This window comes from Triticum urartu, chromosome 6A (assembly GCF_056163025.1).
Source record: "Triticum urartu cultivar PI428250 chromosome 6A, HENAU_Tu73, whole genome shotgun sequence".
Taxonomy (NCBI): Eukaryota; Viridiplantae; Streptophyta; class Magnoliopsida; order Poales; family Poaceae; genus Triticum; species Triticum urartu.
The window spans coordinates 8,711,718-8,736,453 of NC_141878.1; the positions used below are offsets into that span (position 1 = coordinate 8,711,718).

The 24,736-nt window shown below is 47.4% G+C and overlaps 3 protein-coding genes and 1 pseudogene across 3 annotated transcripts; 2 read left to right on the plus strand and 2 right to left on the minus strand.

Moving 5' to 3' along the window:
* Window positions 1-663: 663 nt before the first annotated feature.
* Window positions 664-4,610, minus strand: LOC147963102 (uncharacterized). Its single transcript, XM_087527707.1, has 2 exons — window positions 3,809-4,610; window positions 664-820 (listed from the first exon to the last, which is right to left on the minus strand). The coding sequence occupies exon 1, from the start codon at window positions 4,520-4,522 to the stop codon at window positions 3,968-3,970; it is 555 nt and encodes a 184-aa protein (XP_087383833.1). The 5' UTR covers window positions 4,523-4,610; the 3' UTR covers window positions 664-820; window positions 3,809-3,967.
* Window positions 4,611-9,783: 5,173 nt separating this feature from the next.
* Window positions 9,784-11,140, minus strand: LOC125514714 (uncharacterized). The gene is made up of 2 exons (XM_048680059.2): window positions 10,827-11,140; window positions 9,784-10,657 (listed from the first exon to the last, which is right to left on the minus strand). Exons 1-2 carry the CDS (start codon window positions 11,045-11,047, stop codon window positions 10,066-10,068), a joined length of 813 nt encoding a protein of 270 aa, XP_048536016.2. The 5' UTR covers window positions 11,048-11,140; the 3' UTR covers window positions 9,784-10,065.
* A 5,657-nt stretch (window positions 11,141-16,797) lies between these two features.
* Window positions 16,798-19,011, plus strand: LOC147963103 (uncharacterized; annotated as a pseudogene).
* Window positions 19,012-20,980: 1,969 nt separating this feature from the next.
* Window positions 20,981-22,673, plus strand: LOC147963104 (uncharacterized). The gene has a single exon (XM_087528754.1). The coding sequence runs from the start codon at window positions 21,743-21,745 to the stop codon at window positions 22,325-22,327; it is 585 nt and encodes a 194-aa protein (XP_087384880.1). The 5' UTR covers window positions 20,981-21,742; the 3' UTR covers window positions 22,328-22,673.
* Window positions 22,674-24,736: the final 2,063 nt, after the last annotated feature.

A 24,736-nucleotide genomic window follows, 5' to 3' on the forward strand; every position in this document is an offset into this window, starting at 1 on the left:
AAGTACACACTGTAATTTTTGTCGCATCTATATGACAGATTATACCAACGACGTGTCAAACATTGTTAGAGATGAACTAAGATGGTGTGTGGTAGTTCAATCGACGATTAAGAGGGCCCACATCAATACAGTTTTGCACCGCGAGTACAAAATATGAATTATATGTCAAAAAAGTTATAGCTACTGGAATGGCTGTGCTTATGTCATTTTTACATCAAAACTGGTAGGGCACTATGGATATCTGGCTACAGCGAGCGGATGGGTGGATGTTAAACTTTGTATTTTGTATCAATGGCTCTGGTGATATGTTGGAAATCTTCTACGTGTCCCACAAATATCGTTGATGCATGAGTACAGGCGCACATGGCGTTGGATATATGCACTACCATGCATTGATGCACGTTTGAGCTCGTGGCATCTCGCAGATGCATCCCCAAGTTGGATACATATATATCCACTTGCTCTCTTCCATCAACAAGCTAGCTAAAAGAAGTTTACTCCCCTGTCTTATGCTTTCATGCATGCACTTAATGCTAAAACAAATTCAGTTGTATCATCAGTGTTTAAATTACATCTTGTTTTGTATCACCTTACAATCAATGCCACAAAACCAGTTGTCAAACATATTGCAGCACAACAAAAAGGGACCACATATACCTGCGGTTTTCCTATATCACCTCCTTTTATTTCAAAAGGGAAAACGATGGTGGCTTCAAAAGTGTGGCACACACAGAAGATTGTGTGCTCACACTGTCACACATGGATATGGGGAAAACGGAACTACTCAACAACCATGATAACAACGTACAAGCTGGATGACCTGTTAGAATTGTGTCGAATATTATTATACAAGTTAGGTTACAGTTGGACTTGAAATCGTACGGTGTGTAGACAGGATATGGAGTCGTGTCCTAGTAGGACACTTGTATCCTAGACCTCTCATATATAGCGGGGCTAGACACACGATGTAACCTATGCCAACATAATAGCACGGGCACGCAGGGGGAGCCGGCGGCGTTGCCGGCGCCCGGGCGGCCGGAGTGCGGTATTGTGACGGTGTCACGGGGAGGAGCGCCCGTAGTCAGGCCCCGGGGATGTAGCCATATCGGTGAACCTCGTTAACAAATCTCGGTGTCGTTCCTCATGTGATTGCTTGGTCCTCGGTAGATTGATGGTGGCCTCAAATTTATTCTAACAAGTGGTATCATGAGCAAGGTTCGATTTGAGGCTGCGGTTGTTGATCTAGAGGTGATGTCGAAGGCTGCGAAAGAAATTAGTTCGATCCGTGGTGTGTTAGGCGATCGGGAGCAATCTCATGGTAGTCGACGGAAAAGCCAGGACGATCGATGGAATTTTCTGAAGCAGCAGAAGTCGGCGAGTGCAAGAAGCAATCCGGAGCAGGAGGCAGATCGATTAGCAGCTGGAGTTCTCGGCGGCGCACGGGTGTACGGCAGGCAGCGGGAGTCTCGGTCGGTCCCGTGCAGAAGCGCTGCAGCATGGCTCGCGTGGCGGTCCAGGAAGCTGCGTCAGGTGCGTACGCGGCGTGGTCTGAGGCTCGGCATGCAGGAGGTTCGATCACAAGTGCGCGCGGCGGCTGGTATCGCGAAGACGAGGACCAACAGAGCTAGGGCATGCGGCCGTTGCACGATGCGCTAGTGAGTCCGTGCGGCCTGTGGGCGAGAGGCCCAAGCGTGCCTAGCCTAAGGCCCAGGTGCAGCCAAGGCCTGAGGAGCCGAATGGCTGAAGGAGGCCTAGTGTGCAAGCGTGGCATGCATGCGTTTGCTGGGATTGAGATGTGCGTTGCTATGGTCAGATGTGAGATTTGTTTGGTTAAAAAAAAAAGAGGACTTGCTAGGTCCAACGCGTGTGCACGGGAGTAGTTGGGATGGATCATTGAGATCTCATTTTCTGCTGGGTGCACAGAGAAGTTAATATATCAAACATGGGCAAGATAATTTGCAGACAAGAGATTTGTCCGTTCAAGTTTGCATGGAAGTTTTGCTAGGTTGGTTTGATCGGATGGCTTGGAGCGTGTGGACACGCAACGGAGCGCGCGGACAAGCGCGTTGTCAGGATCATGCAGACACAGGGCGTCGAGCAATGCATGGAGATGTGCGGGTGGACACGACGAATGGTGGAGTATGGTTGCAGTCGGATAATTTCGGCTGGGTCGGACTGGACTGTCTGACGGATCGACGGGGATGTCGGTCAAAGCAGAAGACGGCGGTGATTTCAGCAACGACGACATAGGAGCGTGATGCTGATGGAGGCCAACTTCTGGGGCGTGGAAACACGTGGTGCAGGCCTGAGGGCTCGTGCGGCTTCGACAGACTATGGCGCGGGGTTGATTCAAGATGGTGCACACATGAGAGAGCTTGAAGTCGACAAGGCGCGGGGTAGCAAGGCGCAGCTACATGGAGTCACGTTGAAGGTGGAGTTGGAGTCTGATCGATGACTACACTCTGTGCTGATGGAGGGGCTACGGCGTAAATGCATGGAGAGTCGAAGCCTATTTCAGCGGGATAGTGAGAGACACGTGGATCAGACCGGGGGCCCAATGGTCTGATGAAGACGTGATACTCGGCATCGGTCGGTAATGACCGGTGGCTCTCTGCAGTGGGGGTTGAGGCAGTGAGGGCTAGCTACCCGGGAGACTCGAGCAGGACAGCAGAGGCTCGACGCGGTTATAGCGGCAAGGCATGCGGTAAGCACGGGACACAGTGACAGGCCAAGGCACTGGTGGTCAGACATGTGGTCAGACAAATTGTGCAGGGGTGCTGAAGCAGTGTTGACGAGTACCAGATTCGAGTTTGTAACTGGGTCTATCGGTGCCGATTGATGGACAGGAGTTGACCAGGGAGAATCTGCGAAAGTGGCGGAAAGTCCTAATGTCAAAAGCGGAGAGTGTACATGGCCGTATATTCTGTCGTGTTCAGTGCACATGGCAAAGTGCGGATGACATATACAGAAGGAGGCGGAGTGCTATAGCCGTGGGACATACCAGAGACTATCCGGAAGAAGGGTGAGACAACTGCAAATTTGACTCAGGGTGACACAGGGCGACGGTGAAATTCCTTCAAGTTTCAGACAGACGGTCAAGAAAGAGCGGTGATGTTGAGTTCAGGTAACTCTTATATGTGGCGTCCAATATGTGAGTTGTTCATTTTTCATACAGACAGTAGTCGGTGCGTGATGGCATTGAACGGATTCTCCGGAAGTTGGGAGCACGGACTAGAGTAACAAGGAACTTAATTTTGCTCGAGTGTTGACTGTGGTCAAGAAAAGGAGGGACTACAAGTTGCAGGTGGAGTCACATGGAGTCTGGGAGTAGCAGCGGTGCTCATGGCGTATCTCAAGTTCAATGTACAAGGGGGTTCGATGCATGGATGAATTCAAGGTGGTGAAGAATATTCGCCAAGGTGGATTTTGTTAGAATTGTGTCGAATATTATTGTACAAGTTAGGTTACAGTTGGACTTGAAATCGTACGGTGTGTAGACAGGATATGGAGTCGTGTCCTAATAGGACACTTGTATCCTAGACCTCTCATATATAGCGGGGCTAGACACACGATGTAACCTATGCCAACATAATAGCACGGGCACGCAGGGGGAGCCGGCGGCGTGTGCCGGCACCCGGGCGGCCGGAGTGCGGTATTGTGACGGTGTCACGGGGAGGAGCGCCCGTAGTCAGGCCCCGGAGATGTAGCCATATCGGTGAACCTCGTTAACAAATCTCGGTGTCGTTCCTCATGTGATTGCTTGGTCCTCGGTAGATTGATGGTGGCCTTGGATTTATTCTAACATGACCTAATTAACATCTTGTTAGGAAAGCAAACGATGTAGTCCGGTGCAGGAGGCAGGCAGGCAGCACCAGCTTCTCGACAGCAATAGCTCAGGTTGACGGTGCACCCTCTTCTCTTCGTCCAGTTCCGTGCCCACCGCTGCCGACGCCAGGAGACCAACTTCTCACCCTCTTGCTTCGTTTGGCGCTGCCTCACACCTTCTCAGGCAGTCCTCCTTTTCATGTATGTAGCGGCACACGAAGGAGCAGATTTCTGGGTCATATTTCAGCTGGACTGAGGCGGCATCTGCTTGCTTCTTCTTCTCTCCGCCTTTCCTTCCGGCACGCTCCGTCGGCATCACCAGTAGGCCAGCTCCTCCTCCTCCTACGCTTGCTTCTACTGCTCCTTCTCTTGCTTCTTCTCCCTGTATCCCACTCTGGCACTGTTTGACGCAGGCGGCGATGTCGTCCGCGTGGCGGCAGCGCACGCGGCAGGTAGGTGGGGCACCAATTCCTCCTACTGCCGTTTCTCCTTGTGTCCTCCCATGGGATCCCAGATGCACGCCCCACAGGCACGCGGCGTGGCAGGGTTTGTAGTCCTCCCGGCCACGGCACAACGCCTTGCAGGAGTTTGGGCTGCTCTTGGCTGCCGCCGCCCCAACGACGAGCAGGGCTAAGCCTAGGACGACGCACGACACAACAACGCCGGCGCCGCCGCTCTTATTGGAACCAACACCCATGGCTAGCTAGGTGGCTGGCTGCTGTGTGTAGTGTGTAGCTAACAATGTAGCTGGGATGGATCCAAGAGTCGGGGACACACGCAGATATAAAGAGGCCGGTGAAGCTAGCAAAAGGTTCCTCTCGTGAATCTGAATATCTGATTCATCTTAGGTAATAACCCGTGGCTACCACCACACGGGCCACGCAAGAGGTACCGATCCGACATCTGCGCATGTGCAATGCATGTGCACAGATGGATATGTATGTCTACTTGCTTCAAAATTAACTATCTACTACTTGCTACATTTGATTAGAACAACTGTCTAAGACCACTAAGTTACAAGCTTCCTTGTAAGGCGGTGTTGTAATCCCTCAAACTCTATCTTCTTTCTTAATTAATATATGAGTCAAATCTTTTGCCTCCTTTTAAAAAAAAGCTTCCTTGTCAGACGGTTTGGATGCTTGCCAATTTTTTGCTAATTTATTTTTGCTTTTCCCATGGGTCTAGCCTCCCCTAGAAGCAAAAGAGATCGGCTAGATAGCCACTTGCTTCAATCAAACCGAGCTCACCATCTTCTAGCATTGCTTCTTGTGTTAATTTGCAGTTGCCAGCCAGCAAAAATGATGATATATATGAATTATGTATGTAAACGATGACACAATAACTCAATATGGAACCGAAACTGGTCACTTGAAAAAAGGGATACATCTAGTTATGAATAGTTGAAAAATATTTGTTCATTTTTTTATCCCGAATGATTAGTGCCACACGTGTGGCACGAAGCACTCCGGCCCCGACGATTTTTACAACTAAAGTTGCCATCCGAAAAGTGAAAAAACAAACAAAAAAACACTTAAACTTGCCATCCGAAAAGAAATTTTCCATGCTTGACAACTAATGTTGCCATCCTCGCGTCACTAAATTTGCCATAAAAAATGTTCGGAGTTGCCATGTGTCCGTGCCACACGTGTGACACTTATCAAGGTCCATTTTTATTACTTGAGATAAATATTGAGTTTGGATCAAAATATTCAGCAAAATAATAAATATGCACCATGCTTTAACTGTACTTAGCATTCCTACCCCAAGCAACTTGAGCGCAATGAAGAGGAGGAGAAAGAGATTGAGCGGCCTCTTGTGATCTTGGCCTATCACATGGAGATTACCACCCCAAGCGATGGTCCATAATGTACAGTCAAATGATGCTTATTATTTTACGATGTAACTGAAAATTGCATATCTATTAATTTTAGGTCGGCTTTAGGACTATGAAGATGAATTATCCCCATAATTTCTCTTGATGGATGAATGACGTGAGAGAGGTATGTTCATCCATTCGATCAGACCAGACCCGACATCTGCGCCCGTGCAGCGCATGGGCTTCCACGAGGGTTGACTGCCATAACGTGCATAAGCTTAACTGCTTGAGTATGGCGAGATGCTTCTTGGTTACATGGATGCATGTTACCAAGGATGAGGTGGCTCAGCTACTACGTACGTGGTGAATGCGTGTGCATGCAGCCTTGCTGCCAGATTAAATTAGCATCACTCTGAGTGGATCTAGTGCAGTTAGCACAGCGGCCCATGCGGGACGTGTCGTCTTTCATTCTTTATCTTTTGGCGACAAAAATATTGGGAGCACTGTGAGTCGCTCTAGTGATGTTAGGCAAAGGTTTCTACTAGACAGCCACTGAGAGTCTCTCCCACGGACACGCTGCGGCAGATGCATGTGCATGGCTGCATTATATATCAACTTGCTACTTATGTCTATATATAAGCACTTGCTTCCAAATTAACTAGGTACTCGCAGGATTAGATTAGCAGAACTGTACTGACAATTAGAGCGACGTGTCGAGTTTCATTATTTGATGGCCTGCATGTGCGACACTTGCTGCTCTTGTTTGTCTTTTGTGCAGTAGATACATGTGCACAGCTCAACCATATCAAGTTGCTTTTATGTATACATATCCATGTCCACAAATTCAACTTGGTGCATGAATGCTATCGCATGTGGTAGACACAATTAGGGCATCTCCAACACCATCCCTTAAAACGGACACATTATTTGTCCACAGACTGGCCCTGTCCAGTCCGTGGACATTGATACCGTTGCCTGCGATCCAACCGCATCCCCTAGATGTCCATCCAAATATGCCGAAATTCATTTGAATACATGGTAATATGGAGCAAATTGAAGTGAGCGTTCATAGCGCCCGATGAGAATCAGAAAGAGGCGGATGTTCATAGATTTTACATGCGTCTGATCATAATAGTTCCTGCCCGGCACTCCATGCAAGAAACCGACATTTTTGCCCTACCAGATCTGTTGTCCGAGCCATCTCACTCACTCTACTACCAACTCCTCCTAGTCAGCCGCTTCCTTCTCGGCCTCCTTTATCTTTGTCGCCAAGCGCTTCAACATCTTGACACGACCGACGCGCAAGATCATCGCAGCTTCGGGATCCAACTCATTGATCCTCGTGGTTAACATTTTTGTCTCCTCCCAAGTAGCCGCAAGCTTAGCTCTCCTCTATTCGAGGTTACTACGTGGCTCAGCTACTACGTGGTAAATGCATGTGCATGCAGCCTTGCTGCCAGATTATATTAGCATCACTCAGTGGATCTAGCACGGCGGCCCATATATGCGTGACGTGTGCACTGTGAGTACTGTGATATTTATTTTTTGGCGACAAAAATATTGGGAGCACTGTGAGTCAATCAGTGAAGTTAAGCAAAGGTTTCTACTCGTACTAGACAGCCACCGCATGCACACCAAGCGAGAGCCATCTTGATCCGACATTTGCGAGTGTGCCATGCACAAGCTTCAAAACGCGATCATATGTCAACTTACCATTTATGTGTATAGATAAGCACTAGCTTCCAAATGAACTAGGTACTCGCTGGATTAGATTAGCAGAACTGTACTGACAATTAGAGCGATGTGTCGAGCTTCCTTATTTGATGGCCTGCATGCATGTGAGACAGTTGCTGCTCTTGTTTATCTTTCGTACAGTAGATACATGTGCACTGCTGAACCATATCAACTTGCTTTTATGTACCGAAAAAGGCTTTGGCCCCGCTTTATATTATAAAGCAACTGCCCAAGCCAAACATCCAACAAGATTAAAACACACACACAAAAGTCACACCGAGACGAGAAATCCAAGGGTTAGTGCTTTTATGTATACATATCCATTGCCACAAATTCAACTTGGTGCATGCATGCCAATGCATGTGGTAGACACAATGATGGCATCTCCAACGCTGTCTCCTAAAATGGAGACACTGTTTGTTCGCGGACTAGTCTGGTCCACTCTATAGACATTGATACCAGAGCCAGCGATCTAACCGCAACCCCGATGTCTGTCCAAGTCTGGAGACATTCATTTCAAATACATAGTAAGATGGAGCAAATGAAAGTGCAGCATTCATAGCGCCCAATCAGAACCAACAAGAGGTGGATTTTCATAGTTTTTACATGTGTCCGATCATTATTGTTTCGGCCCCGTTGTCCGTGCAAAAAACCGGCATTTTTGTCCTGCCAGATCAGTTGTCTAAGCCTTCTCACTCACTCTGCCGCTGCCGCTGGCTCGTCCTCATGCGCCGCCGCTTTCTCAGCATCCCCCATCTTGTCCGTCAAGGAACTCAACGTCTTGACACGGCCCACTTGCAAGATCGTCGCTGCATGGGGATTCAACTTATGGATCTTCATAATCAACATTTTTGTCTCCCTCCCAAGCGGCCGCAAGCTCATCTCTCCTCTTTTTGAGATCGGTCTTTTTCTCTTAAAGGTTCTTCTTCTCGGCCGCCGACATCAAGATGGTAAACCTCTCTATCTTCTTTTCCTCCTTCTTTCCAAGATGCCCTTGAAGCTCTCCGTCATCTTTGACGCTGACCTCCACTCCAAACACGACGCGAGGAAGACCCCTACCGCCGTTGTTGGCCGCACGGGCTTCACATGGCGGCAGCCTTTGGTGGCACCACAGCAAACTAGGGATGCAATGGTGGTTCCTACAGTTTGAAAATGGGCGCCCCGCCTTGGGCTGGGGCGACGTGATGGAAAGAGGTAGCTCTTCATATGGCTTGATTTTCTTCGGTATATCAAATTTAGATATATTTAGATGAAAGATCTCAATAATTTCTCCAAATGGATGGATCACGTGAGAGATCTATTTTCATAAAAAATGCTAGACCTACTTACGACCTACGTAAAGTTACGTAACTTGCCTTAACTTTTCTCAAACGGGGGTGGGGCCCCTTCCCTTATTTCCTCTACCAAAACATGGCACCTAATCAGTTCTGTTAATTACATAGAAATCCTTACGTAGATGTAGCATTACTGCTATCTTCATTTATCCGATCAAATCAGCCCGACATCACTTGCAGGCGCAGCTTGTGTACTCCCGCATGGCTAGTCCATGCATAAGCTTAACTGCTTGAGTATGGCGCCATTCCCCTTGGTTACATGGATGTAGACAAAAGCGGTGTATCAAGTGACCTACGTAAATATATTAGCATCACTCTGAGTGGATCTTACTGCAGCTAGCGTGGAGGCCCACTGTCCTCTTTCATTTTTTATTTTTTGGCGACCAAAACATTGGGAGCACTATGTGTCGATCTAGTGCAGTTAGCATCAATATATTTAGAGCTAGTTAGTTTTTCTTGCATCACACCTCCTTTTATTCTGAAAGGGAAAGCGGTAGTGGCCTTAAAAGCGCAGCACACACAGAAGAGGTTGGCGGTTTGAAAAGGGGTGCCTCCGCCCTGGGCTGGGGCGATGCGAGGGAAAGAGGTAGCTCTTCATATGGCTTGATTTTCTCAAGTATATCAGATTTACAAATGTCTAGATGAAAGATCTCGATAATTTCTCTAGATGGATGGATCACGCGAGAGATCTGTCTTCATCCATCCGATCATATCAGCCCGACATCTGCATGGGCTTCCACGAAGGTTTGACTGCCATCACGTGCAAATGCATAAGCTTAACTGCTTGAGTATGGCGACATGCTCGTTGGTTACGTGGATGTAGACAAAAGCAGTGGATCAAGTGGCTCAGCTGCTACGTGGTGAATGCATGTGCATGCAACCTTGCCGCCAGATTATATTAGCATCACTCTGAGTGGATCTAATGCGGTTAGCGCGGTGTCCCATGCGTGGCGTGTCCTCCTTCATTCTCTATTTTATGGCGATGAAAATATTAGGAACACTGTGTGTCGATCTAGTGCAGTCAGCTTCATTATATCTAGAGCTAGTTAGCTTCATTCCTTGACGCCATTCATATAACTAAAATTGCTAAACACATTGGGAACACTAGTGCAGCTTTTCTTGCATCGCACCTCCTTTTATTCAGAAAGGGAAAGCGGTGGTGGCCTTAAAAGCGCAGCACACACAAAGAAGGTTGTGTGCTCGCACATGCAATACTAGGAGAAAAACGGAAATGATAATTAACCTTGTGAGAACACCTAGTTAAAACAAGATCGACCACCTAGTTAAAACCTTGTGAGAACAGACGATGCTGTCCGTTCAGGAGGCGGCAGCAACTTCTCGGCGACAATTGGTTTGTCAGGCAGAGGGTGTGTCCTCCGCTTGCACCCTCTTCCCACAGCGCCAGACGCATGGTGTTACACTACAGTCGCGGAACCAGTCGCAGTGTGGTTTCCCCACCGCCGTCAGCCCATCAACAGCTCCTCCTCTTGCTTCTTCTCCTTGTGCTACCCCATGGACCGTCAGACGTGGGCACATATACTGGCAGTGCCTGTATCCGGGTGAGCCCACATCATAGTGTTTGCGGCAATACTCATCGCAGTTGCCCCCCGACAGTGCACCTGCAGCAGTCACATGCAGCACCGTCGCCATTGGGACATCAACCTCTCCTCTTCTTGCTTCTTCTCCTCGAGTTCCTCCATGGGCCACCAGCTGTGCGGCGTCCGGCATATTCTCAGCGTAGCAATCTTTGACACATTGAGTGTAGTCCAATTCCGGATGTTCACGGCAGGCATTGTAGCACCAGACTGGGTCGCTCAGACGGGCGACGGGGTCCTCTTGCTTCCCCTTCTCTTCTCCCTCGCCTCCGGTGCCCTCCGTCGGCATCGCCAGGAGACCAGCTCGCCCTACAAATGCACCACCTCCTCTTGCTTCTTCCTGTCCTGTCACCCTGTAGGCCACCAACCACCATTTATTAGTAGCTATCAGAACTAAACGAAACAAAACTGATCCTGGCGACGCATGAAGCTCACAGGTCACAGCTTGACCGTCATTTTTATTTGAAAAGGAATCGAGTTAGCTAAGCTCATGCCGAACAAGGGCAGAACAGTACTACCTACCTCCCATACAAGCACTGATTGTAGCACGGTCCGAAGTCCAACCGTCCGGTGCACAACGCGGAGCAGTAGGCTGCATCCCCATGCTCTTCACCCAAGTGCCCGGCTTGCCCACCACCTTCCTTGCCCGCCGCATCGACGGCGACGAGCAGGGCTAAGCCCAGGACGACACACCACACAGCAAAGCCAGGGCTGCTGCGCTTCTTGTTGGAACACATACCCATGGCTGGATGTCTGGTGTTGAACTAATTTGCTATGGCTAACAACCCAACCCAAGATGGATGGATTGTGTAGATGAGCACACCGGTATATAAATAGGCCAGTGAAGCCAACTCGCTAGGTTTGGATGAATCTTGCTGCCGGTGTCCATCCGATCTGATCCGAACCGCCATCTGCGTGCGTGCAGTGCATGTGCATAGCTGCAGGAATCACACATCTACTTGCTTCAAAATCAACAACGTACAGTACAAGTTGCTAGATGATTAGATTAAAAAAATGTTTGCGCGCAGGGCCGGCCCTGGGGTATGGCCGCTGGGGCGACGGCCCAGGGCCCAGGCGAGAGAGGGGCCCATGATGGAGTATATACTATAGGCAGCAAAAAATAAGTAAAAAAAGTACAAAAGAAAAGAATAAGATGGGCTAGGCCCATCAGATAGCTAGCTAGCTATCGCCGATCGATTAGCGAACGCGAAGCGCCCTGAATCGCGCTAGTTAGACTGATCGTTTTCCTTCGTAGGTTCGTCGACCTTGAACCATCGGCCTCCTCGCTCCGCGCATTACCGTGTCGCCCTCGCCTCGGCCGGCGCTGGAGCTGTGCGCGCCGCATAGCAGTCCGGCAGCCCGACCATCCGGCATCCGGCAAGGGGCGCAAGGCGGCACCGCGACAATACCTATACATCCGGCTACATGGCCCACTACAAGCAAGTCTGAAGTCTGCAACGCTGTCCGGCTGTCCCCAATCCCAGGGATTGAATCCCTAAAAGTCTGCAAGTCAGTATGTTTGAACGTTTCGACGATTCGATCCATGTTCCTTAGTTCTTGTCCATCCCCCCAAACCCTAATTTGACAATTTCAGCAGTTTATTTTATTCTTTATCTAGCATGTAAACATTCAATTATACATCCATGATCCATCCTCCAATTTCGGTATGCATGAAGTTTTAAAATCTTCTAATCCAATCTATCATTATTTTGTCATTTTATGTACATGTCTACTGTTCCAATTCATCCGGTGTTCTAAATTCCTAATTCTTTTCTTCATGATTTTAGGACATTAGTCTGCCATGTTACCTAAAAATGCCTAAAGAAACTTTTTTTGAAGCACTGAAGTATTATTGTTGTCGATGGAGTCAGCCTAATTTGGTTCTTATTTGAGGTAATCATGTCATGTTAGTTTCATTTTGCGATCCTTTTAGTATTATTGTTGTTGATGGAGCCGGTTCGGATGTGGTTATTATTGTTCTCGATGGAGGCATTTAAATTATCATAGTCAAATTTTAAACTAAAGATGTGTGACTGAAGTTATTCTTAATAAGTTATCATATATATCACGCATACGCAAAGGGCCCATGTCATTGAGTTCGCCCAGTGCGTGCGTGCAGTGCATGTGCATAGCTGCAGGAATCACACGTCTACTTGTCTGAAAATGAACTACGTATAGTACAACTTGCTAGATCATTAGATTAAAGAAATGTTTGCACGCAGGGGGCAATTGATGCGATGTGTAGATCGATCAGCACGTATGAGCGTCCTTGTTTCACCGCCTGCATGTTGCAGATGCCACTTGTGCGGTTGCGCCCCATGTTTGTTCCTCGAAACAGGCTGGCGCTCCACTTTATAGATAAAGCACCGATCAAAGTACACGGCCGAATCGTACATAGTGAAGAGGTAGCCCTTTTATAAAGCGGATCCTAAGATCTCGCTACCATGCAGAAGCTATGCAACCGAAGAAGAATAAGGGGAGATTAGAGTACAACGTCACGCCATGTCCTAGCACACCTAGGCTCCACGACATCACCCTCAGGAGGGAGAACGGCGCAGAGCGTCGCCACTGCCGAGTCCGGGATGGACAGGGGTCTTCACCCGGAGCCCGGACACGGAAAGGAAAACCACAACAACGTCTTCAAGAAGAATGTGGTGCGCGGGGGCGTCACCGTCGCTCGGCAGCTCGCCCGTCTCCCAAGATAGACCCAGGACATACGCGACAAGCTCCAACTCCTCGATACAGATCCGGGCGACAAGGGCGTGCCCGAGCCACCTGCTGCTAGACCCCCCACCGCCCATACGACCAAGAGGAGAAGCCACCACCGTCGGCACGAGACCTGCCGGAGAGCCAATCATGGGGACCGCCTCCTGGGGCGGCCACTCCGGCATCGCTGTCCCAAGACTCCACCACCCAGCTGCCACACGATACACCAACCCTGACGGTTATGGTAGAAGAACGTCCTTCCACACCTCCACTGTAGGAGGTGCCGACGCCTGCATCCCTAACCAGTCCCCGTGGACCTGGGGACATGACCCTAGGACCGTCGACAGCCGCCGTGAAGCAGAGCTTGCACAACACCAAATCCGAGATCACCGATACTGCACGGCATGACGAGTAGGCGGTGCCATGACCACCTCCACAGCCCACCGCACTCGCGAGGACAACAGTCATGAGCACATCCCGGGCCGGGCACGAACCACACCTACTCAGAGAACACCCCGATCTACCCAGGCCCAAATCCGGCCTGCCCGAGCGCAAACCCTAGGTCAGGGGAGCCACCGTCATGAGCCAACCAGCCCCGCAGACCACCGGCTCCAACCCAGGAAAAAGAAGGCCGCCACGCTGCCACCCTGTGCCACCAGCAAGAACACGGCCACCGCGTCGCCGAAGCCCGGACCAGCTCGCACCTTCGCTCCAGTCCACCACAGCCACGAAGACCGCACCTTGAGCAGGAGCCGCCGCTGCCACCAGCCAGCAGGATGATGACCTCCAGCCCGTGCTGCCCGGCGGCTAGATCTAGTTATCGCTGCCCGGGCACTCCCCGCCATCATTAGTGCCTGCCACGATGTCGCACCAACGCGCCGCCGCTGCCACCACGCCCGCCCGACCCCGCGCCGTCACGCCCATGTTTGGTAGGTGGACGTGTTTGTATATTTGTATTTATTAGTGCAGCAGATGGGTTTGTATAGCTGGATAATTAACACTGTTCGTAAGGCGAGTATCATAGCTATTATCATGCATGCCACCTAAACAATTTTGATGAGGTGACATAGAAATAAATAAAAAATGGAAGGTTGAGTATCATATTATAATACCATATCATAATAATTATTGTACTATTATATCCTGCATGGCAATAAATGAGATCATCTAAGATACTAATTCATACTAACATCATCTTGCTTTTATGTACGCCAACAAAGTTGCCCGCCCAATTGGGCGTTTAGCGTCTTCAATTGTCTATTTGTTTTATTATTATTTTTAAAAGACAAAAGGCACTGTCCGAATCACTAGAGGAGTTCGAACCTAGCCACTTATAATTAACAAAGCTATCAACCACCCAGAACTACAAGGGGAACACAATACAGAGAAAATAAAAGCAAAGCGAAAAAAACAGATACAAGGAGTTAAACACAACAACTAAAATGCAACAACAACAATGTGCACAATCACATTGCACTGTTGCCTACAATAGCATTGTGCCAACACCAACTAACAAACTAAGATCTTGGGATGAGGGCACCACCGTGCAAGCATCATGCGGCAGACTGCATCCAAAGGGCCAAAGATACGAGCAACACACAATCTGTCCCCGTCATCGCAACGGGCTATAACCCTTTCACCAACACTCGATGTGTGCCGCAGCGGCGGCCGAAAAGTGGTTTCCACTAGAACCCATATCAAGGTGCCCAAGCTGACAATGTAGAAGCAATAGGAGCAGACCCATAGGCATGGATGACCGACCATATGAGCATTGTCGCCGGAAGGGCAATACAGAGCGTCAAACGAGAGTTGTCCAATGATGGAGCATATGCATGAATAATGCGGAAGAGGGCATCACCATGCATCGCTCGACGATAGCACATAGAGGATCAGGTGTAGCCGATACACCAAGCCACCTCGCACATACTTCCATGAGTGTTTGCATATGATTCGAACTACACTCGGCCTCTGATTATGACCATTAGAGGATCTTTGTCAAGCTCTAATTGATCAACTAGGACCAACTATAAATAGAGAAATACAAGAGACTCTAAAATTTGTGAGTTCAAAAGTGCCAAATCCTCTAGTATATATAGGTTGGAAGGCAGGAAGAGGAGCGCTACAACAGGAAGGAATCCCACCCCCTTTGGTCGGCCAAGGAGGGGGGAATCACCCTCCAATTCGGCCCCCCCTTCCCCTAGTATATATGGAACTTTTGGTTATCATGTGATATTTGCTTTTCTTCATGTTACTTCAAAAAAACCCGAGGTGAGATGTATCGGTATCCTCTTGAGTGATACACATGCTCACCATACCGGTCTTCTCGTTACCAGTTTTCTTTTCTTTCTTGTTGAAATGTGTCGGCATCCCCATGACATAGTCACTTGTGTTTGGCCTGACGATGAGGGATGCAAATTCCACTCTTGAGCTATGTAGTCTCTTGTCGAACTTTTCCATGAACTCTAAGTTACCGTTATGATCACCGTCTTACACATGACGTTTGAGCAACCCCAAAGCTCATCGTACCGTAAGAAGTGACTGTGATACTCTTATTGTCTAAGGAACTAAAACACACATTAACACTTCATAATATAACAATTAAATTCTGACGATATTATCTCAAAATATAAGAAATGATTTTGGGTCGATTCAATATGATAGTTCTTCTAAGGTCATGTGCTTAATGTTATTTTAGGATTGTCATGACACTTAAGATATCTTAAGATCCGGAAAATGTGATCACCAACAACATTTGATCCAGTCTTAGAGTCAAGACTATGAATCTAATTTTACTGTTTATCATTCACACGTGCATAATAACAACTATAACATGAAATATAAACTTTTAAATGAACACAGAAATATAATAATACATATCATTGACTCTAGGGCATATTTTCAACATAAACACCGCTGGCTGGTAAGACACACGTGTCTGTCAATACTCAGTCTTTCAGCATGGTGCTCTGGTACTTGGGTGAAAGAGTTTTAAGATTGGTTCTACGAGCTGACGTGTCAAAATCATAGGTGGCACTTTCCAATATCATACCCCGTTCCCAAGCTTAACAAGGAACTTAGCCGCGGTCGACCATACGATACTAGGCAACAGTCACACCAAACACACACACACACACACACACACACACAGGTACGCGCCGGCATGAACCATAACATCCCACGACACGGATGCCTTGTTTCTTTTGGTGCTCGTATTTCTTCCTGATTTATTTTAGGATATTCGGCGATGCGCATTCGGTGGGAGGAGACGTTCCTGTCGACTACGCGAGGCGCCTTTAGTGACTTCATCAATCTTAAGATGATATACTGGCTCGGTCTCTCAGAATTACTCATAGGGGTACGGTGTGCGTGTGGTGACCTAGACGATTGATTGACGCAGAATGCAACCAAGAACGACCATAGTGGACGAGAAACTATATTGTCTCGCATCCCCAAATCTCGAAAGAGCTATGCAGTTCAATTACGAGAAATATAATTGGCTAGTTGTTACTTCATCATGGGTAAATCGGCTGAAAAGCGTTTGGTGTAGTAAGTTGTGAAAATTTTCTTGTTATTTTATCATGGTTTACTCGTTGCTGAAGTTGGTAGGCTAACATCGGCTGGTCTTTGCAGACCAACGGTGAATAAATTTATCGCAGAGAAAAAATACCAGTAGACAGGATCCACCCAGCTCGCTTCATCTGGGCCTGAACTGGGCCGGATGTGTGTATCTTCCGGAAGGGAAACTGCTGAGACCGACTCGAGAACCCACGGACGCCAGCCGCCGCCCGTCCCACATCCCACCGGCGGCGACGCGGGGTTCCAGCCGTCAGCACGCCGCCGTCGACTGTGTGACGGTGGAGCCACAGGGGCGGTGGTAATAAGTGCGATCCCACGCCAGGCGCCACATCGATCGGGCCTGGATCGATGAGCCGCCGTTCCTCGCCAGCGCCGCTGGATGACGGCGACCTCCTGGAGGAGATCCTGCTCCGCCTGCCTCCTAAGCCGTCGTCCCTCCGGCGCGCATCCCTCGTCTGCAGGCGCTGGCGTGGCATCCTCGCCGACCGCCGTTTCGTCCAACGCTTCCGCAAGCACCACCGGAAGCCTCCTCTCTTGGGCTACTTCGACAGACAATATGAAGGGGCCGGCTTCACTGCGATGTCAGGGTTCACCCCCGATATCAGCTCTATCCCTCGTCTTCGCCACCTCAACCTCGTCGACAGCCGCCACGGTGTTGCCCTTTTTCTTGATCATGAACTCCGCGAGATCCTCATGTGGAACCCTATCGCGGGCGTCCAGCGCCACGTGGCTTTTCCACCTTGGCTCATCAATCGCTCTGATTGCGTGGTCGAGACTGCCGCAGTGCTCTGCTCTGTCTCTGACGATCTCCCGGTGCAGGGTGATTGCCATTTGAGCGCATTTACACTAGTATTGGTTGGGGACTATCCTAACCTAGCAAAGGCATTCACATGTCTCTATGAATCCAAGTCTGACACATGGGGAAAAGTTATCACGATAGCGGCTCGATATGCAGTCTACATGAACAGGCCCAGCGTCCTAGTTGGAAATACACTTTGCTGGTTACTTTACAATGCAGACCTCCTTCAGTTTGATTTTGGAAATCAAACGTTTGGTGTGATTGAGAAGCCAGCAGACGCCTATGCTGATGTCAACTGTTGGTATTTTCAGCCCTTGCGAAGAGAGGACGGTGGACTTGGCCTGGCTGTTTGCTCAAAAAACCTTAGCATGCAACTATGGGCGAGGAAATCCGACTGCGGTGACGTTGTCTCGTGGGTGCTAGAGAAAACTATTCAACTGGACGATCAAATTTCACATCCCTTATTTCCGAGCTTAACAAGATCGGTTGTGATGATGGGGTATGACGAGAACACAAATGTGATCTTCCTATGTTTTGAATCTCGTCATCACTTCATGTTCCAGCTTGACTCAATGCAGTTCAGACATATTGGTACAAAAACGTACTGGGATTGTCAAATGTGTTATCCATATAGAAGTTTCTATACTGAAGGTAATACGAGTTCTCTGCATTGCATACATAACAGTCTTGTCAATTATTTTGCTAAGAGTCATTCATAATACTTCTGATAACTGTTTGAAGGGATATTTGTTGGTGTCCTCAAGGGTTAACTAGATATTTTAAAAATAGATGGAGTTGCTTGTTTCTTTCTCAGGAGGGTGATGATATTGAGAATTATTTTTTTTTCTATATCATTATTTATGCTTTGTCTAGAGGGTTATCATATTACTTTAATTTTTCAACTTACCCACATGCATCGGGCCAAGGTAATAATCAGACTTAGCTTGCGTATTGTTTCCAAGCGTGCTCATTAGTGCAAGCCTGTTTGGCTCCCTTGTGTTTTTGCTGAAGATGATAGAGGACTTGTCCATGTTAATTGTTTGCCCGAGCATGGTAATCCCTAAGAACTTTTCAAATGTTGTTGTACAATAGAATCAATTTTCCATGTCTGTATGATGAAGCATATTGTCTCTCTAATATATTTCAGTTATGATTATTATAGTTTACACTGCCATCTTTGTTATTATTCATGTTTTCTGATGTAGTTATACATGGAAAGTGTATACTGCAATCTATCTAAATAGCTAAAAAAAATGTAGGGTACCTGGGTGACATTTGTGTTACCCTCTTATTATGTGTCCAATTTTGTATGTCTTAGTGGGTAAATTGTTAATAGATCTGTTTGGGGTATCAATGCATTTAGTATCTGTACTGTTAGAAAGATTTTATCTTTCTGACATTCGAGTGTCGTGCAACATTTGATTTTCATTGTACAGCTAGTTGTCCAGATCTTGTCATGCTAAATTATGTCTCTATCTTGATCTTTGCTCTGCTTTTCCTGGAACAGAAGCCCCACAATAAGATGAGGAAGGTCTTGGATCGAAGAAAAATGAGCCGCGGTACAATTCTGATGTGGCAGCTGGGTATGCGGTAGGAGGAACTGTCTTAGGGAATCCAGTAAAATAGTATGAGTATTTATTAGTTGAGTTTTGAGCCAGTAGCAAGTTTGGTACCGGTTTAGGATGTTAACATAAGATGTACATCCAAACTATTTGTTAGACTCCTGGTACCTTATGTTTGAAAAGACTACGACAGCAGTGGCAAAGGGCTCGAACCCTAGACAGCGAGAGCTAGACTCCGGATGAGGCGTTCGTTGCTTGGGTTCGTGCATGACAGTGTTAGGATTAGAGATATTTATTTCTTCTTTTCTCCTCTATCCTTATCTGAAGTTCTGAACTAGTTTTTTTCTTCCTTGTTTATTCTCATAATTATTCATTGTCTCCAAAATTCATATGTGCTCCATTGTGCGCAAATGTATAGGGAATTTTGATCTTCGCGATGAGGTGACATGAATCACGGTCTCAGATTCTCCGAACATGTAATTGTCTGAAAAAGTCAAACTTGGTCAACCTACACGACGTATTCCATAATCGTGTCTTAAATTCCGGGGTATTATATAACACACGGGATGCGGCGGCGGCTGGCAACATCAGTGAGCTAGGGTCTTGAGAGACGTAGATTCAGACGGATGAGGCCGGTGCCACCAAAATGCTAGTGAGCCAAAAGTCGATAAGGTGCAGCTTCCCAAGCATCGGAGCTAGAGCCACTATGGGAGAGAATGTTAGTGAGCCATCAACACTAGAGAATACCGGTCCAGGCCAACCGGGACGGGTAGCGAGGGCAAGATCCACCGTGTGCACGACAACACGCCCGGCGAAGACCGTGAGGTCCTTGGCAGAACGTACCAGAACACTTGTAGGCCTGGCGTAGCACCAGCGCATGAAGTAGCCACCGATGGACCATAGCAATGGCCATGGTCGGCGTATATGCGAACATGCCGCAAGACACGTAGCGCTTGCCAGAGCCCTCCGTCGTAGCACCTATGGCTAAGCCCGCCGCTCGACCTCACGCGCGTAGCCAGGAGGGAGGCGCTACCATAGACGGGAGTGCACGGGAAGGCGCTAGTGCTTAGAGCATGCCCTGAGCTCAGAAGCCATTGTCCCCGCGCAGCAATGCCATGGGAAGGCGGAAGCGCCCGATAGTTATGTTCCTTGGGCATGCACGACCTTCGCCGGGGTCCCCTCCAATGGTGGCGACGCAATCAAGGGTCGAATCTAGGAGTTGTGGCGGCTTAGTAGGGTTTCCCATGTTGCCTGGGGCCGACGCAAGGGTTGGGCAGTCGGTTCTTGTTATGTTATTTTCTGTCAATAGCATTCCTGTGCAGATCATTCTTTTTCCACATATTCTAGGGCGGGTGTTCTTTTAAAATGATTCTGAGAAGCAATTGGTGGTGGCTCATCAGTTCAGCTAACACTAAAGAGGAAGATGGCTGCCATTGTTTTTTAAGCGTCACGAGGGGATGGGGATTGTGATGATGAGCAGAGATGGCGACCACAGTAAGTGATGGATTGATGCAGAAGGCAACTAAGAACCACCATAGTTGAATAGAAACTATAATAATGTCTTGATGTGCCAAATCTCAAAATAGCTATGAAATCCAATTGCTAGAAATATAATTGGTGTGCATGGTAAACATTCCTTCATGTTGTGAAAAGTTTTTGTCCAAAATGAAGTTTCCTCATTGCTGAAGTTGGTATGCTAACATCAGCCGGTCTTTGGTCAAGAACCACGAATAAATTCATCACAGGAAAAAAGTAAACAGTACAGGATCAGATCAAAATAGGAAAAAAGAAAGGTAAAAACAGAAAGGTAAACAGTACAGGAACAAAATAGAAAAAAAAAGGAAAAAAAGGAAAACCGTAGACGGGATCCTCCCAGCTCGTGCATCTGCGCGCCTGAACTGGGCCTGATGTTCTCGGTGGCCCATATCCGCGGGTGTATGTATGTATTGCCGACACTGCCGAGACCTCCCGTGCCGAGCCCGAGAGCCAACGCGCCGGCGGCCGCCCGTCCGACCGCAATCACACCTCCCACCGCCTGCCCGCCTTGGCTATCTCCGGCGGCCTCACGCCGTCAGCACAAGCACGCCGCCGCCGAGTGTGTGACAGTGAAGCCACCGGGGTGGTGGTAAGTGTGGTCCCACGCCAGGAGCCACATCGGGCCTGGATCGATAACGATGAGCCGCCGTTCCTCGCCAGCGTCGGCGCTCCCGCTGGACGACGAGAATCTCCTCGAGGAGATCCTCCTCCATCTGCCTCCTAAGTCGTCGTCCCTTCGCAGCGCCTCCCTCGTCTGCAAGCGCTGGCGTGGCATCCTCGCCGACCGCTGATTCCTCCAACGCTTCCGCAAGCACCACCGGAAGCCTCCTCTGTTGGGCTACTTCGACAGAATATATAAAGGGGCTAGCTTCACTCCGATGTCAGGATTCACCCCCATTATGAGCTACATCCCTCGTCTTCACCACGTCAACCTCGTCGACTGCCGCCACGGTGTAGCCCTTTTTCTTGATCACGCACTCCGCGAGATACTCGCGTGGAACCCCATCACCAACATCTAGCGCCACGTGGCTTTTCCGCTGGGGCTCAACTATGGCATTGATTGCGAGGTCGAGACCACCGCGGTGCACTGCTCCGCCTCTGATGGTCTCCCCGTGCACGGTAATTGCCACTTAAGCGAATTTACACTAGTATTGGTTGGGAAATATTATAACCAAGCAAAGGCATTAGCATGTATCTACGAATCCAAGTCTGACGTATGGGAAAAAGTTATCTCGACTGCGGCTCGATACACGGTTTACATGCACAGGCCCGCCGTCCTAGTCGGAAATACACTTTGCTGGTTGCTTCTAATAAGCACCGACATCCTTCAACTTGATTTTGAAAGGCAGACGTTTCTTGTGATTAAGAAGCCGACAGACGTCTACCGTTATGTCAACTGCTGGTATTTTCAGCCCTTACGAACAGAGGATGGTGGCCTTGGCCTGGCTGTTTCCATAAAACTGAGCATTCAACTATGGGCAAGAAAGTCCAACAACGATGACATTGTTTCGTGGGTGCTACAGAAAACCGTTCAGTTGGATGACCAAATTTCACATCCCCTGTTCCGGAGTAAAGGAAGATGGGCTGCGATGACGGGGTATGACGAGGACACAAATGTGATCTTCCTATGTTGCGAATCTGGTCATCACTTCATGCTCCAGCTTGACTCGATGCAGTTCAGACATATTGGTACGAAAAGATGCTGGGATTGGAGAATGTGTTATCCATATAGAAATTTCTATACTGAAGGTAATACAAGTTCTCTGCATTGCATACATAACAAAGTACGGTCAATAATTTTGCCAAGAGTTATTCATATTACTTCTGATAACTGTTTGAAGTGATATAGTTGGTGTGACCAAGGGTTAATTAGATACTTAAAAATAAATTGACTTGCTTGTTTCTTTATCTGCATGGTGATGATATTGTCAATTTATTTTTTTCTATATCATTATTTGTTAGCAAAGTATTTAATGATATAATAAAAAATTCATATAACTGTATGTATTGTTGCTTGGCTATCGCTATGTGTGTAAAGAGTTGATACCATTACGTCCTTGATTTTTCAACTAGTCTTTTGTTTGGCACTTCAAAAATTAAAGCATGCTATATTTATTTAATTAATATTTTTCTCAAGGAAAAGTTACTCGATTGGCACATTTAGTAGTATTTCTCTTGACTGATCCTACTAATAACCATTTTCCATACTAGCGTGTATTTATCTATGATGGAAGCCTCTGGTAATGTTAACTAATACTTAAATAGTTATAGTACTAGGGACTGTTTTGTCATTGAACTTGGTCAGCTCTAGAATGTTCTGTTTCGGCCCATTCGGCATAATGGAACAAATTCCTCCGGAATAATTCTAGATGAATACATCTTCTCTAAACATCTAAAGTTCCTTAAGCCCATAGCATAGCCTTCATTACTTGGTAATTGATTATTATCGATTTGTCGCCTTCCTTGCACCTCTCAAACTGACTTTGCGGAGAAACAACCCTTCGGATCAGAATATCAGGGTCAGTGATCTTCAAAACTCTCATACGATGGCAGTGGTAAAATATTAGTTGTGTCTTGAGGTCAGAACAAGTCGTTAATAAGCTCAACATCCCGTGTTTCACTGTTGGGGTTTATCAACTCTGAGACCTTGTCAGGCAGGATCTATCCATGACAGCGAGTCTAGTTCAGAAAGCAGCATCCATCCTTGATTTGCCAACATAGCCATGTTAGATGAGTGTAGACATTTGTACCAAAACACAATCATTTTCTGCAAGGGTTGGCTTCTCTTTATTGCAAGCTTATCCGGCTCCATTGTGTGTTTGCTGAAGATAATAGAGGACTTGTCCATGTTAATAATTTGCCTGAGCTTGTTAATCTTTATGAGTTCTTCGAATGTTATTGTACCATGGTATCAATTTTCCATACGTGTATGCTGAAGCATGTTGTCTCTCTAATGGATTCAGTTATGAATATTGCAGTTTACACCATCATGCTTGTGATTATGCATGTTTTATGATGTATTTATATATATACTATGAAGGTTTTCCTCTTATATATGATAAGTGTATAATGCAATCTAGCTAACAAGCTAAAGACATGTAGGGTACTTGGGTGATGTTCGTTCTACCCTCTTATTTGTAAACTTTTGTATGTTTTAGTTGGTGAACGGTATGTAGATCTGTCTGCGTATCAATGCATTTAATATCTGTAATGCTGGAAGGATTTTATCTTTTTGACATTCAAGCATCGTGCAACATTTGATTTTCATTGTATAGCTAGTTGTCTAGATCTAATCATGCATAATTATGTCCCTATCTTGATATTTGTTCTATTTTTTTTTTGTATCAGAGGCGACACAAGAAGATGAGGAAGGTCTTGGACCGGAGAAGATGAGTGGCGCTACATTTCTGGTGTGCAAGTACAATAGTATGAGTATTTATTAGTTGTGTTCTGAGTCAGTGGCAAGTTTGGTACCGGGTTATGTGGACCAGATGCTGCTATGATCTATATCTGTACTGTTTGTTAGAGTCCTGGAACCTTATGTTTGAAAAGACCTGCTTCTAGTGCTGCAGAGTTGCAGCTCATCTGCAAGTTGCTGCCAGTTATGTTATTTGCTTTCATTTGCAAATCCTGTTTTGGTTACGAATGTGCAGCTGCTCTTTCAAAAGGGTTGCTAATTTGAGGACACAATCTCACTACGTACATTGATGACCATGGATGTAACAAGCTCGCATGGACAGTGAAAAGCGCAAATTATGTGACTTCTTGTTCATGTTTCTGCTCAGGTGATCATTGGCATCAATCTGTTTGAAGAGAGAACCTCATTGCTGCGGCAAGGAATGGCAATTGGTAACCCAGTTCGGTACTTTCAAGAGTTCAGCTCCTTATTCCAATGCGAAGTGCATCTACACTATTTAATTGGAAACCACACACTACTATAATAGACATACAATAATTGGAGTGTTGTTAAAAAATATTGAGCTAGTTTGTATGTTCATCAGGTTTCTGTGCTTACCTAACCATGAACAATTTGAATTGTTCTATTGCTGGTAGCGGACCCTGATAGGAACTGACGGTAGCTCAATGCATGGCACATCAAGGGCCGGCCGGTGATGGCAGTGGTGTTCCAGAGCCTCCTGGGCGACATCTGGTGAGGTCAGATCAGTTGTGACAGTGGCCCTGGTCCCCGGTGGAATGGTGGGGCGGCTGCCAGCGACCTCCCTTACCTGGATCTCGCCGGCTGGGCACCTTCT

Excerpts from the sequence above, each read along its gene's own strand:
- LOC147963104 (XM_087528754.1), top strand. The coding sequence starts at position 21,743 with ATGCACAGGCCCGCCGTCCTAGTCGGAAATACACTTTGCTGGTTGCTT.
- LOC125514714 (XM_048680059.2), bottom strand. The coding sequence starts at position 11,047 with ATGGGTATGTGTTCCAACAAGAAGCGCAGCAGCCCTGGCTTTGCTGTG. Across the intron at positions 10,658-10,826 it reads AATCAGTGCTTGTATGGGAG|GGTGACAGGACAGGAAGAAG; the intron begins GTAGGTAGTACT and ends GGTGGCCTACAG.
- LOC147963102 (XM_087527707.1), bottom strand. The coding sequence starts at position 4,522 with ATGGGTGTTGGTTCCAATAAGAGCGGCGGCGCCGGCGTTGTTGTGTCG.